Raw genomic sequence first — 16468 nt, forward strand, 5'->3', positions numbered from 1 at the left:
TATTTATATAAAAATGGAAAGAATGTTCTTAGAAACCAAAACATTCAGGAATCAGTTAATCTGCCAAAATCTTCCAGGAAGATTTTTCTAGAAAGTGGAATTAGAGAGGACAGGTGTCCTTCTGCATCCCTGATGGATTGGTCTCAGCAACCCTGTGGATACCAAATCCACCAGTGCTTAAGTCCCTGGTATGAAGTAGCATAATATTTGCATAGAATCTATGGATATTTTCTCCTATACTTGAAATCGTCTCCAGATTGCTTCTAATATCTGGTGCAATGTGCATGTTACATAAATAATTTTATACCATATCATTTAGGGAACAATGACAAGAAAAAAGCCTGTACATGTTTAGTGCAGATGCAGTTTTCAAAACCGTATTTTAAAGGGAAAAAAATGAGAATCAAGACTTGCCATGTAAAGGTACATGATCCCAACAATGAATGTAACTGTACTGTATCCCTAAATGTACCGATAAACTCAATAAAAAAAAAATAAAAAAAAAACCGTATTTTAATGTGCACTTAGTTACAGAAAGTTGACTATATTTTAATTCCCAATATTAATTCTTCCACATATTAATTTTCCTGTCATGAACGTGCACTGCCCACTTGATTAAGATGGGACAGTGGCTTAACCAAGGAAAATGGCTCATGATTGATCTTAGAAGTAGATGTTTTTTGTTTTTCAAAGCCACTTTAAATGTTGCCCTTTTCTGGTCCCCAGCTGTGGTCCTAAGGTGCAGAGAGAACAGGGGACAGACAACATGACACTCTGTGACATTTTGAGATAATAGCATATGTCCAGATAATCATGGATTCTCGGAGACAAGTGTTGCTTGGAAAATAATGTGGAAAGCTCCCACCCTCACACAGTAAAACCATTACACAATACATTCTATTCTGCCAAATACTCTACACTGGTTAGGTTTTCAAGGTACCACCTTCCGTAGGCTCCTAGAACTGGTCAGTTTGCAAGTGGTCAAAATTGAAGGCTAGAGAAGGCATATTTAGTTCCTTTTGTTTGTATCTATTGGGAAAACCTGACAGGCTTTGCAAAACAATGTTTTTTTCTGAAGTAGGTGATCCATTTGAGAAAATAACTTCATGGCTACTGCCCAGCTGTGTGCCTGACCTCCAATGGGATTATCAACTTGCTACTTCAGCTTTGGCTTAGTTAAGCAAATGCCTTAATGAAATATTTAGGATCAAAACTCTCCTCCCCCATCACCATGTCGTCCCTCTGTTTTGTCTTCTATCATAACTACTTTGACCTTCCTTCTGACTGATTCCCCAAGAGGCAGCAGGCTTTGTGCTTAAAAGGGACATAAGAGCCAATCTGCCTGGGTTCCTATTTTGGCTCTGGCATTACAGAATTGTGACGTGGGGAAATCCATCGAACATCTGTATGGCCCTGTTTCCTCATCACAGCACTACCTCTAGCACAACACTGCTTTTAAAATTAAATACATTATAAGCCCTTAGAACAGTAACTGGCATGTGGTACAGTTGACACAAACATTTATTGGATAAAATAAGTAAATACCTGTACTAGACCGTATTATCTCTGTCCCGACAACATGGCCCAACAGGTCATACTGGTTCAGGCGAGAGCCATCCTGTGCCACTTCCACAGATTTGTTCTTGCCAAGAGTCCAAGAATAAACCACTTCAGCTGTTGTGTAGGCATCTAAGACAGAGAAAGGTCAGGAAGGAGAAGTTGAATGGAAAGAAAAATGATGGTCCATGATACTCAACTCACATGAGATTTAAATGCAACTTGGTTTCCCCAAAAGTTCTGGGTATGTCTCCTATCTTTAATTGAAAGCCACCCAACCAACTAATGAACACTCATTTAATCACGCCTATTTGGTAGCACACACACACACACACACACACACACACAGAAATTAGCCCAAAGGAGTCTCTTCCTCCAGTGACTCACTGCTGATGATCTTTCCTTCTCTCAAAGGCTCAACTTGGAGGGGTAGGAGAGGAATGACTAAAATGTTACCTCATGAAGACAGCAAAAGCTCAAATGCCTACAGGGCCCAATACTACCTTAAATGAGTGAGTCAGGATAATTGCAATGAAAGTAAACTGCCAGAAAAGTAATAAAATTTTCTATAATTAATTATAGGGTGTGCGTATGAAACAAAGCCAAAAATTCAGACTGGTGATATTTTAAATTAAAAAATGAAAAACCCAAATTAACAATAGCAATAATTAATGATCACAATTTTCTTTCCCAACTTATTTATTACCACTCTGATGTGCAAACCAGAAATCTGAGATTTTTCTTTTGCACCAGGGTGTTCATGTTGGATCTTATGTTGGGAATTCCAATGTCAAGTTCAGAATGTTGTACAGATTAACAGGAGTATAGGTAAGGTGAAAGCAGGTAGAGTCATTTAGTTTTAGTCTGTTTCTTACAGGAATAAGTTTATTTCTTTTGGCCACAATTGATACTTTGCACAATGATTTCGTATTTGGGGTGAGTAATTTACCCTCACGTGAGCATCTAGGGTCATCAGGGGAAGTGAATCCCCATACTGTTTATCCCTTTCCTCAAAATTTTGAGGTGTTTGTCGTTCAAGTCAGTAAGCAGTGTCTCCAGCTCATGGTGCCAAGTGCTGTGTCCACAGTAGGCTCTATTTGAACATTTTGCCCAATGAAAATAATTTCTGGTGACTCTGCCAATGAATAAATGTGAAATATTGATCACCACAAAATTCTGTAATTCTGGGTGTACATTTTATGCTCAATCTGACATGAGATATACATCTGATAAATTTAACATCGATGATTACTAGTGTATAATTGTGAAGTGGTTACATTATACTGTGTAGGACTACTATTCAATACAGCTAAGAAATGCAATTCCTCATTTGCTTCTAATAGGCAACATGCCCCCCCAAGTGCTTCATTCATATCAAAATTCTCCTTAACATCAGGAAAGAAATGGATAACCCTATGCTGTTTATTCTGTGTTCTTACAAGCTGCAAGAGAAAATTTCACAAAAAATAAACTTTTCCACATAACTTGCACTATATATCATCTCAGTCATGTGTTCAACACACCAATACTTCTTCTTTGACATATCAATTATTTCTGTGATTGATAGATAGTTTATAAATTGGCCTCTATAAAATATTTGGACACCTGGGAAAGTACATTACTAAAGGTACACTGCATTTTCCAGCAGCAACACTTAATGTATGCATTCAGAAACGAAACTCACTGAACTTTCAGCCTGTTTTCTTTCTTTTTTTTAAATTAATTTATGGGTACATTTTAGGTATACAGTATAGTTACATTCATTATTGGGATCTTGTACCTTTACACGACAGGTCTTGGTTCTCATTTTTTCCCTTGTCCCTGCCCTCCCTTCACCCCCTCCTCTCCTCCCCATTTACAAACACTTTATTTCCATTTTTTCATTTTCTCATATTTTTTCTTTTCCCTTATTACCTTTCCCCTATCCTTCCCACTTTCCCTATACCTTTAGCCCTTTTCTTCCTATTTCACATTGTTAATTTTCTCATTAGGATCTTATGTACTATTACAGTTTTTCACACCAGAGAAACTATTCGGTATTTACACATGTGTGACTTATTTATTTCACTTGGGAGTATATCCTCAATATGTATCCATTTTCCTACGAATGAATCTGATTTCTCATTCTTTATGGCTGAGTAATAGTCCATTTTATAGAAAAAACACATCTTCTTTATCCAGTTTCCTTTTCTTTACGATGCTGTCTATACAGTAGTGGCCTCTTATCTGTGCTTCTGTTTTCTAAGATTTAAGTTATGTGCACTCAATATGGCTCCAGAACATCGATGGCAAGTTCCAGAGAAAAGCAGTTTATAAGCTTCAAACTGCACGCCATTCTGAGTAACATAATGGCAAGTCATGCTGCTGTTACCCTTCCTGCTTGGAACGGTAATCATCCCTTTGTCCAGCAGATCCACGCTGCATACACTACTCACGCATTAGTCACTCAGCGTCCACCTCAGCTGTCAGATGAACTGTTGTAATACTGTACTGCCTATGTTCAAATAACCACTACATGGCTCCTAACACCATGTCATGATGCCTACACCCTTCATGTTACATCATCTCACTAGGTAGGCACTGCATCAGCTCACACCATCACAAGAAGAGGGAGAGCAGGCAGAGAAGAGATTTTGAGAGAGTCAGAGTGAGAGATCACATTTACATAACTCGTATACAGTTTGTTGTGAGAATTGTTCTATCTTATTCTTATTTGTCATTATTAATTTTTATTGCACCTAGTTAATAAATCATTTTAATCACAGATGCATATACACAGGAGGAAATACTGTATAGACAGTTTCAGACTTACTCCTCACAGATAACGGCGATTAATGTATACCAGGTATGGCTCCTATGATGGTTGCATATTTTTGATGTCTAAAGTTTTGTTTTTCAACAAAACTATACCATGCATGCAAAGTAAAGATGTTGAAATATTTTTCATCTCTATAAGGAAATGCAAACTTTCCCATCTGCTATGAAACACAACCATCTCAGTCTTTTAGGTTTTTTTTAAATGATAGATACAGCTCAAAGAAGTATTTAACATTCCTTTTAATTGTGCTGAAAACCCTTAATTATAAGTAAAGTAAGAGTACAGATGAACTGATTAATATTATCCAAATGATATTGGAGCTCTTTTCTCATGGAGGAAGGTAAATGAAAGAGCTTAAGAGGAATGGGCAAGTGTGTGCCAATCTACAAGGGACACCCAGTAATCAGACACAGTTCACTCTGCTCATGGAAAATTTGAGGCTGGTGCTGTCAGATCTTCTGATTTCATAAAACAATAAACAAATCTGGAGTCTTATGTGACACGTCCAAAATTTCAAATCTTGGCAGATAATTGAAGAGGTGATTAATAGTGTGCGTATCAAGCATATTGCATCTGCAGCCCCAATTTAAGACCTCTGATCAAGAGACTTTCTCTTACAGATGGCTACGGGCTCTTGTGATTCACTCTTGGAAACAAAGCATCCTCCCTGACTACGGTTTATCTTGGACTTCCAACTAGAATTATAGCTCTTTAAACTACTATCACTAAAGAGAAAGAGAACCTTTCTCAGGAATCTTCTCACGCCTCTACCTAAAATTTATTTTACTAGCACGTGAGGAATGTCACAATGCTATCAGTGAAATGTGATTTCACAAGACACTTGTCTTCCACCCCTCCTCCGCGTGCTGTCGATCTTCAGCATATATATATAGTTGGGATTCTTTATCCTAAGCAGAAAATCACCTAGATATGCCTTCCTGCCTTTGCTACAAAGTGCTTGTGACATTCTCTGTTTACAGGGCAATGTTCTTCCACTGAATCCACTCAAGAGTTTTTTTGAAAGTCAGAAATGAACTTCCTTTTTTTTTTTTGGTACCAGGGATCGAATTCAGGTCCTTGCACTTGTGAGTCAGGCAGCAGAACCACTAAGCCAAATCCCCAGCCCTCTACTCAAGAGTTTTGATAATGTAAAAGCTAGCACAGGTTTTCAGGGAAAGAGTAAATGATCGAAGACTTTTTCTTTACCTCTAAGATAAAAATGAAAGTTTCTTCTAGGATTTCTGAAGTTAAACTGAGGAGCCTGAAGAAACTTCCCTGAATATTAGCCCTAGAAATCGTAGGAGATTCTATTCAACTAACAGTGCCTTTAAACATCACGAGGTCTAGAATGGAAAGTTGGTTTATGCCAAAAATTTTTAATATCCTTGAATACAATATATGAGAACAAAGGGGTTTATGGATTAAATATTCTCTATAATATGGGAATCAAAGCAGAAAAAGGTATGAACAAATGAAGGAAGACAAGTAAGAAAGAAAAATAAATCGTTTAAAAGCAAACTGAGGGCTTGGGTGCAGCTCAGTGGGAGAGGACGTGCTTAGCATGCTGAAGACTCTGGATCCACCCTCCTGACCTCCATAAAATAAAGCAAAGAAAACAAATCACAAGATACTTGATTGAATGTCTCCTTGAAACCTGACCTTGTGCTGGCAAACAAATGGTAATAAGGCCCTGTACCCCTCATCAGGGAGCACACAATCTGTTGAAGGAGGTAGAAGTGTGCCCAGGAAAGATCACCTTCCCTGCAGTATTAATGAGTAGTAGGACAGGGTGCAACTGACACCAAGACAGCATCCAGAAGACCACCCAGTGCTCTGTGAGGGAAGTAAGCTCTTAGGGCTTACTTACTTAGTGGTAGGCAATGGATTGAACTGAGTGAAACAGAGGAAACTGCAGAATTAGGACCGATGATAACTGGTAGATGGTTTTCATGATGGTTAAAACTGGAAAGAAGGAGCTTTAAGTGTCCCAGATGACTTTGAGGTTCCACCTTTTCCGACTGCATGGGTCATGATGGAATTCACTCACTCTCTGGGGAGCAGAATTCTTTTGCTTTGTACCTTCTCTTTCTGCTCTCCTGCCTCCACAGGCCTGGGGCTCCTTTAGCACCTCAGCTTTCCTCCAACAGGGCCCTCCTCCTTCTTCCCACTTCTAATTATTCTATTTCTGTGGAGGAGCCAGGGTAGGGTATGGGGTGATGCAATACCTCAGCAAGATTTTCGATGAGATAAACAGAACTTGTATGCCCCCAAAATGGTTCCCTCTGTATATTTTATATCGTCTATGATAGCACAGGCATCTTCTTGTTTTAGTTTTGATATCCCAAATGTCTCCCGAATGTCCCCAGTGTCAGCCATGATGCTTCCAAGCTCCATAGCTCACTTGTTGGCTGGAGGAGGCTAGCTGGAGGGAGTCACTGGGAGCATAAACCAGAAGGGTGTATTTTCTCTCCGCTCCTCCCTTGTTTCTCTGCTTCCTGCTGCCTCGGGGGTGAGCAGCTTTTCCTTACGAGGCAATTTCTGCCTTGGAGCCAGTCAGCCAGAGACTGAATTCCCCCCAAACTGTGAGCCAAAATAAAAATCTCCTTATTTAAGCTATGAGCATTGCTATTGTGTCCTGTGAGTTGTATCAGTTGGGCATGGTGGGGCACACCTGTCATCCCAGCACTCCAGGAGGCTGAGGCAGGAGGATCACGGTGAGTTCGAGGCCAGCCTGGGCTACACAGGGAAACCCTGCCTCAAAAAAACAAAAACAAAAACAAAAACCAACCAAACAGCAAAAAACAAAAAAACACATTGCCTTTAGTTGCTTTGCCAAATGACTTCTGTTACCTGAGCCTCGCTATATGACAGATCTCAGGAAAATTGGAAGAAAAAAAAATAAGTCCACAGTAACACCAATGAGAAAGCATGTCTTTGAATTCACGTTGTCCGATTATTTACTTGATTAGTTGATTCAGTCATTCATTCAACAAATACTAAGGCATTGTATAGTAAAGTCTCAGAGGTGTAAGACAGTTGAGGCTAACTCATGGTCTAGCACAGAAAACGTTCCCCATGTATCTGAGAATAATGCACATTCTGATGTTGTTGAGTGGAGCGTTCTATAAGTCTCTTAGGTCCACTCGTGTTTAGTGTTGTTTAAGTCTCTATTTCTGTAGTGATCTTCCAACATAGTTGACCTGTCCATTACGGAAAGTGGAACACTGAAATCTCCAGCTATTGTTGCTGAAATGTCCTCCCTTTTGCTGTGCAGGTCTTGGGGCTCCATGGCTAGGTATATATATATATCTTTCCAGTTGTTACACCTTCCTGCTGGGTTGGCTCTTTAATCGTTACAAAATAGTCAACACGTCTATAGAGTAGGGAAGGAGAGGATGGGAATAAGTCTACCTGATCATACTGAGACGCTGTCCTTTTGGCTGAATGACGCTCTGCATGTCCTTCAGAGGCTTTGGCTGATTTCCAGAGTTTGGACAAAGTTCATTCTGACAGTTTTCAAAAATCGCATCATTATTTTATAAGGAAGTACATTTTCAGAAGTCCTTACTCCATCATTCCAGAATTGTTACCTCACTAGAAATTTTTAAGGTTAATTTTAACTGTCCAAATACAAATTTAAAAATTTAGATCACTTACTTCTTGACATATTTTATTTGGCAACTGGGATAATGTACCATTAAGTTCAACTTGCCCCATCCATCAAATTTATTGAATTATTCTCTTTTCTCTAGCTTCTTTATATTATCATGACTGAAGAAACAGTTCCTGCTCTCTTCTCTGAATATAGTCATTTTCATAGTGATCTTTTCCAGCCTTATGGCTTTAAAGTAATATCTATGAATCACATATCCAGTCCAGATCTCTTTCTGGACACTTTCTATATTTTCTGAACAAGTTTTATATTTTATGTCAAATCTGGAGGAAAGTAGTTTAGAAATTAACAAAATTTTTAATGCATGCAAGAATCACCAATGGATGTAAAGACATAAATTTGAAGGAATCTACTGATATCAAGTCAAGACAAGAGCAGAATACACTGAGACATTGGGGTAAAAGTTGTGAAATTTTCAGACATCAGGGTAAGAGTACATAAGATTTAATTGCACAATCTGATAGGTTGATTTTGCTTAATATGAGAGTGTGCTGGTGGTTTGATGTGCCACTAATGATAAAACTTTCTTCAAACTTAGATATAAATGTATCTTTGTACGTAGTATCCTATATAATTGGACGTGCACTATTACACATTTGTATAGTACACTGCATGCAAGGCCTGAGAGTGTTATTCCAAGAAATAGCAAGTTTGCGGAGTAAAATAAATCCTTAAAGTGGTAATTTCCACATGTGAGTCTATCAAATTTAAATTGCTAGGAGTTTCAAATGTTATTATTCAAGTATTATCCAATAAAATTTATTGACATTTTCCACTGTCTAAGTATCCTCTCTAGACTACCAGTCTTCTGAAAATGCTTCTAAATGAGTTAATAAGGCATAAAGTCCATTAAACGTGTTGGAAGTGTGATATGACTAAGATTTAACAGTAAATCTGATGGAAGATAAAGTAGGGAAAAAAATTGAAGACATGGGCATAAGCAGGACTTTCTGAACAGAATGTAAACCGCACAAGAAATAACAACAGGAATCAACACATGGGATCATATCAAATTACAAAGCTTCTGTACAGCAAGGGAAATAACCAAAACAGTGAAAAGACAACCTACAGGATAGGGAAAAAATGTTTTGTCAGCTACTCCTCAGACAGAAGACTAATATCTATAATATATTTTAAAAACTAAAATAATTAGACTCCTAAAATAAAAGACTCAATCCAACAATGAACAAGTGAATGAAATAATTATCTCAAAAAAAAGAACAAATGGACAATATATACATGAAAAAAGTTCAGAATCTTTGGCCATTATACAAGTGTAAATCTAAACAACACTGAAATTATATCCTACTCTAGTAAGAATGGCTGTATCAAGGACATAACAAAGAACAGATGCTGGCAGTGTTGTTGGGAAAAAGGACTCCTTCTCCACTGTAGGTGGGAATGTAAACTAGTACAACCACTATGGAAATCAGAATGGAAATTCCTCCATAAACTTACACTAGAAATTCCATTTGATTCAGCTATACCTCTTCTGGGAATCTTCCCAAAAGTTTTAAAGAGATCATATTAGAGTGGTACAGATGTACCCATGTTTATAATAGTATATATATCATAGTACTACTTTCCATAAAGAAGGGTAAGTTTCAGTCATGTGTAGGAAAATGGATGCATCTTGAGACCATAATTCTAAGTGAAATTAATCAGATACAGAAAGTTAAATATTGTGTGGTTTCTCTAATATTGGAAAACCAAAATAAAAATAATTTAGAGAACAAAATAAAAGGGAGATGGTAGGAAACAGGAAGGTTATCATAGTACTACTTTCCATAAAGAAGGGTAAGTTTCAGTCATGTGTAGGAAAATGGATGCATCTTGAGACCATAATTCTAAGTGAAATTAATCAGATACAGAAAGTTAAATATTGTGTGGTTTCTCTAATATTGGAAAACCAAAATAAAAATAATTTAGAGAACAAAATAAAAGGGAGATGGTAGGAAACAGGAAGGTAGACTTTGTAAATATGGGAAGGAGATCTGGGGAAGGGGAAAAAGGAAGGGACAGGGAAGTAAAAATGATCAAGATACAATATGTATATATTCCAGTTTCCCAAAATGAATGCAATTATTTATATGTCACAAATGTATACTACTAATAAAAAGAAAGCTACCTTACATTTCTGGGAATTCTAACTTTTTGCTTATGAATCCTGTAGTTCAATGCATCAGGAATTTTGGAATATTGCCAATAGCAATAATAGATAAATTATTAAAGACTTCTAACATCACAGGTTAGTTTTGCTTGTTTTCAGATATGACAAAATGAGCCACATCCTATATATATCACACATATCTGGCTCTTTTGATCAGCATTGTATCTATGACCTCATTTCTGTTGTTGGGTGCTATATAGTTGTCATAGTTCTATGGTGTTTATTTTGTGCCCACATCACAGATATTTAATCCTTTCTGATGGAATTAGGGTAGTTTTCAGTGTGGCTGCATTATAGTTAGCTCTGCTATAAACATCATTTACATGCCTTTTGGTAAATACAAACACTGGCTTACGTTTGGAAATATACTGTGGACTAGAGGTGCAAAGTTATCTGAAATGTGTGTGTGCAGCACTATTAGATGTCACCAAAAAATTCATAATCTCTGTACCAATTTATAGGCTTATTAGTAGGTCATGAGAATGCAGATACATTCTATATGATCAACAATTTGTGGTGCATCTTGTCTTTTTAATTTTGGTTATTTTAGTGAGTGTGTCTGCTAAGGTAATTGGAAAGAGAGAGAGAGAGGCAGACAGAGAGAGACAGAGAGAAAGAGAGAGTATGTTAGAAACAGATAAAAACTGAGAGAAAGAAATTGGGAAGCTCTATATTTTAAGGTAGCAGTTTGTTGTGACTTGTTTCTAGATGCCCCCTCAAAGCCTCATGCGGTGATATGTGGGGCATTTCAGAGGTGGTTGGATTTAGTGTGTGCTGCTGGGATTAAGGGTGTGTGATTACTAAATTAGTCCACTGATTGGTTTGCACATTTCTGGGTGTGAATAATGGGAAGGCTCACCATGGGTGTTAGCGCTACCCATTCTATAGTTGTGTAGCCTGGATAAAATATAAAGGACAGAAAGAGGACTGCTGTTGTTGCTTGCTTCTTTACTAATTAACTGCTTTGCTGCCTTTTGCCCAACATGGACTGTTTCTCCTCTGTGATGCCCCTCTGCCTTGGAGCCAGCCAACTATGAACCTTTACAAACTGTGAGCTAAATAAACCTTTCATCCCTTAGCTTGCAGGTGTCAAGTATTTTGTCTTAGCAATGAGAAATGTAACTTAGACATAGTTCAAGACTTTGACACTTTTTCTATTGAGGCACTATGAATATTTTATCCCACCTCATGGTTTGCCTCTTATTTGGATAGGGGGATTACTTAATTTTAATGTATTCTAATTTTTTCTCTTTCATTTTTGTGGTTCTATTCTATGTCCCATTTAAATAATGTATACCTTTTTCAAGATTCTGAAGTTCCTCTTTTATATTTTATTCTAAAAGCTCTACATTAACCTTTTCCCCTTTCACATTTAGCTCTAGAGTCTATATGGGACTTATTTTTGTATAATCTCTCTCTCTCTCTCTCTCTCTCTCTCTCTCTCTCTCTCTCACTTTTATTTTGTCCCATCAGCAGTACCTTATCCAAACTACTATAGCTTTATTTTGTTTTACTTTAAATTTCTTCCCTTTTATTAGCCCATGTTTGTAGTATATAATGATTACATTCAGTGTGGGGAATTGGTACATGTACTTAACACATCTTAATTCTCTTCCCTTTCCCTCCCCTCCTCCCCTTTTAGCCAGCATCAGATTCATTCATCTTATAAGTTCTTACAAAGTTAATTATCATTCATACAGATTAATAGCCAGACTAACAGGCCAAAAACATATAAAACATCTAAAACAATCAATAAAAGAGGTACAGATAAATGATAGTGCATCAGACTTGGTAGTAAATTCTCCAGCTCTACTTTTCCTCCTGACTGTCTTAACTATTCTTGGAACTTTACTATTTACATGTGAAGTTTAGAATTGGCATTGTTTTCTTGCAATCTATCCAACTTGGTATTGCATGTTTCTGTAGTTTTCACACCATTTTTTGTCCTCAAGCTCTGATCATGGGGTCAAACTTAAATCCAAGCTGTGAACCTGGGCCAGAACTAGCAAATGTTGCAGAGCATGAAGACACTACAGCTCACAGCTTAGCCTAGGAGAGTTTCTCCCCCTTTTCAGACCTGCAGTCTCTTTAATCCTTATTGTCTCTACACTGCTAGGGCTCCTCGTAGTCTATGATGGTAAAAACAGCCACGAACAAACAACTTTGCTCTACCTGGAATTTAAGCAATACTCATCTCATTTGATAGCAAATCCTTTCGGACAGAAATCTGCAAGTCACTGTCAAGTGCGCTCAGTTACAATGCTGTACACCCAATCCATCAGGAGACCTTGTAGTGTCACCACTTTTACCACTCTCACTGTGAGCTAAGCCATCACCGACTATTACCTGAAATATTTCCACAGTCCCCATCATCCCTCCATCATATATCTCACACTGGACTCCTTTTCTATCTTCTCTACCTACAGGATTTTAAAATCTTAGTAGTTTTTTTTTTTAAATCAGATATTACCATTCTTTATCCAAAATCTCCCAGTCAATCCCCATTTCTCCTCAGCATATAAACTAAACTTCTTTAATATACCATAAGACTCTAGGTAATCCGGAACCCTCTTCAAACCACCCCCCAGTGCTTTCCTTTTACTCATTTTTGGCAGTTGCATTAGCTACTCTGGTGTTTATTAAACAAGATTGATCCCTTTTAGCTACTGTCTTTTCTCTGTGCTTTTCGTACTCCCTGGGACACTAACCTTAATTTTATAAATGTTTCTTTTTAACTGTCACTTTGTGATTTTTTTTAAGTACTGAGAATTGAACTCAGGGCCTTTGGAAATGAGCTACATCCTTCGTATATTTAAATTTTGATTCAAGGTCTCCCTATGTCACTAAATTCCCTAAGCTGGGCTTGAACTTGTGATCCTTCTCCACCCCCTCCCAGAGTGCTGGGATTATAGGTGTGTGCCACCATACCTAGCTACTTTTTGAAATTTTAATTGATGTATGATAGTTGCACATATCTGTCAAGCCCAATGTGATATTTCAATATGTGTATACAATGTGTGATGATCAAGTCAGACAAACTGTGGTAATGAGCATATCCATCCCTTCAATATTTATCATTTCTCCATGTGAGGATCTTTTAACTACTTTGAAACATAAAGGAAAATTTTGTTAACTATAACCACCCTACTGTGATACAGAACAGTAGAACTTATTCCTCCGACCTAACTGCATTTTCCCACTTATTATCCATCCTCTCCCTGACCTCCCACAACTGCCCTTTTTTTCTAATAAAACAGGGTCATCCTGGGCAGTCTATTTTCAATTTCGGTGACAACAATATCCCCCACCTAGGCACGACTAATTCTCCTTATTCCACAGCACTTCTATGTCTTCCCGTAGTTCTTGTCACTTTACAACCTACTTCACACTTCTTTTATTCCTTCTTTATTTGATCTTGCACTATCACTCTTCTCTTTAATAAAAACTCCACATAGCTGGGGGATCATGTTTTACTTATAGATGCATTCCCACTCCCAGAATAGAGGCTGACACACAGGAAATAACCTGTAAATATTTGACAAATGAATGAATGAAAATATGTCATATATAATAATTGAAGTTTTTCAAATGCTCTATTTCAAAACACAGAGGTAAATCTAATATAGACAGGACCACATCATCTTAGTATATTGCTCTGATGACTCCATATATAACTTACTCTGAAATTCTTAGATTCAGAAAAGCTTTCAAATTCCATTCAATTTTTACTTTTCTAATTCATTTGAAAACAGACTGTGCACTTACTCTCTCCTCTGTAAAATTTACAGCTACTGGAAAAGGCAGTGTTCTCAAAAGTGAGCAAATCTTCAGAGGCTTCCTGTGTACTATTTACTGTTGAGAACTAGACAGAAGTATCTAAAGGTACAGGAGGAATGGACATTTGAAAATAATATAAATATGGTCTCTGAGTGATCTTGTCTTTGAGTTCTAGCCTTCTCTATCCTCTGGGCAAATCAGCAAACAGATGCTGATATTTTAATCTAATAACACAGAAATTATTCTGAAATGGTGAAATAAGATTTGCTGTTTGAAAAGAAAATTCTGTTAAAAGCTTAGGAAGAAAATTAAAGGTTAACCCTCTTCCTCCTGGTCAGTTAGTACATCTCAACCCATTCTCTTTACTCATTTCCATACCAGCCAGAGATAAAGGCCTTAGTTCCAGAAATTCCTAAGAAGCAAAATAGGTTAGATTAATTTCTGCTGGGGAGAAGATCAAGCAAATAAAAGTGAGAAAATACATACAGCTTCCAAACTTCAGTGGGCAAGCATGCACATCCATGGGAAAATCTTCCAAATGCATGGGGCACTCGGCATGAATCGTTAACCTGAAAGAAAAGAGAACAGAAGATGAAATAAACCTAAATAAGTCTCCATTCCCACTCAACAGCCCTCCTAAGAATAACAGGGAAGTTTGGTTGTTTAGGTTCACTAAGATTCATGTGTTTCTGAACACAAAAGATGGATTCAATAAATTAGATAGTGTCTCAAAGCCACATTTGGCGTTCATATTTTTACATCACATCTGAATCCTACCATACCACCTTTAGAAAAGAAACAAATATACTTGATGTGGCCGAACATTAATCTCTTAGCTATTCTTCAAGAAGGCTGGAAGCCCTAGGTCCTGACTCATTCATTCCTGACCACAGTTTAATTAGAGCTGAAATAATTCTTCTCAGCAGGCTATTATGTGAGTTAACCAATTTAAAGATTGCACTGAAGAGGAAAGATGTGTAGAAAGAATATGTTTACCCTGATAATGAACCGGCAGACACAAAAGATAACTCTGCTGTTCACAGAAATCACTACAGCTTTGTTAGAAGTAAGGTCTCTTGGAAAACACACACACACACACACACACACACACACACACACACACACACCACACAACACATACCCCAACTAACCATTTCAGAAAAAATTCATATGTATCAGAGGACATCAGAAAGCTCAGAGGTCCAGCCTGAAGAGCTCATGATCTTACATACGTGTAGAGAGAATACATCCGGGTTCCTCATTGGCAGGGGTAATCGGCCATGTTTACACACTAATTCCTTTGCACTAGCCTGTGTAAGTAATCTATTTCAAGGTTTACCCTCTGAATTCTCTCAAATTTTTGAAGCTCAGCTTTTCTTGGCTTAAAAAATAGTCTCTTACGTAGAAATGACATCTGCCCAGGAAAAATATGGAGTCCTTTGGAACCTAGCTCCAAGAAGCTATTTCTAGCTGGCATTTATACTGCCTGGCTCAGGTTGAACCGGCCCCTGCCATTCCATGGAAGTTCTAGTAAGTGAGAAGCTAGTTATGAATTACAGTACCATACATTCCCTTGCCGGTTTTCTCAATTGGGCAAGTACCTTCTGCTCATTCTTTTTTAGCATCCACAATTCCTACTTAGTAAAATATCAGTACAGCAGAGCGAGGAAAATATGTATCACATCTAGGAACAAGCAAAGGAGCCCATTGGGGAGATGTTCTGTGCGAGCAATAAAGGAAGGTCTGTGAGGCATCCATGTTCAGACTCTCCCTTTTTCACTCTCCTCTACGTGGGGGCTACTATAACAGGACCAGGTGGAGAGATCCTGGCCAAAGGATATCCCCAGGCCACCATTGCTTAACACTGACTGCTTCTCTTTGGTTGGTGAGAGAGAGATGCCGGAGGATATTTATTTATTGTCATATTATAGATATCCATGTGTCTAGGAAGGCACAGGGGGTTCCATGTGTAATTGTAATCATTATAGCGATCACTGCTAATAACCCATGAGATGTGCACAGCATGCTACAACTTCAAAAGCAGATTCACATTGCGCAGTCCCATTCATGTCTACCCCAACATTTGTAATGCAGGGATGCCAGGTGCCTGGAGCTCAGGATGTGATCTGCTCCATTTGCTCCCATGGCGACCCTGTGAGGGACCATAATGCAGGCATTATTATCATCTCCGTTTCAGAGACAAGAAGTTGAAGTGTTTTTCAGAGTTAAAGTGACTTTCTCAGAGTCGCACAACCTGCAGAACTGGGATGTAGATACAGAGTTCTTTCCATGTCAGCTGTCTTCTGCTCATCTGAGGGTAAATGTCTCTTTGGCTCCTCGGAAATCCTAGGCATGTGAAAGATGCTGCAATTACCTATGTTTTCCTTTGAGTGAACATTTCCCATGTGTAAGGTAATTATGGGTGCAGTCAGGGTTCTTTCTGTTGCAGGAAAAGCTTGAAGGGGTCTTAAAA

The 16468-nt window shown here is 38.0% G+C and overlaps 1 protein-coding gene across 3 annotated transcripts in view; it reads right to left on the reverse strand.

Moving 5' to 3' along the window:
* The window catches only part of Gabra3 (gamma-aminobutyric acid type A receptor subunit alpha3), a 235601-nt gene that overhangs the window by 31946 nt on the left and 187187 nt on the right, over nt 1-16468 (reverse strand). For all 3 annotated transcript variants that reach the window (XM_033760410.1, XM_010626686.3, XM_033760411.1), the window contains 2 exons: nt 14482-14564; nt 1546-1689 (listed from right to left, as the gene is read on the reverse strand). In XM_033760410.1, coding sequence (XP_033616301.1) covers nt 1546-1689; nt 14482-14564 — 227 coding nt within the window. The remainder of the gene's footprint in view (nt 1-1545; nt 1690-14481; nt 14565-16468) is intronic.

The sequence above is a fragment of the Fukomys damarensis genome, unplaced genomic scaffold, assembly GCF_012274545.1.
Source record: "Fukomys damarensis isolate Sample0158 unplaced genomic scaffold, DMR_v1.0_HiC HiC_scaffold_39, whole genome shotgun sequence".
NCBI lineage: Eukaryota > Metazoa > Chordata > Mammalia > Rodentia > Bathyergidae > Fukomys > Fukomys damarensis.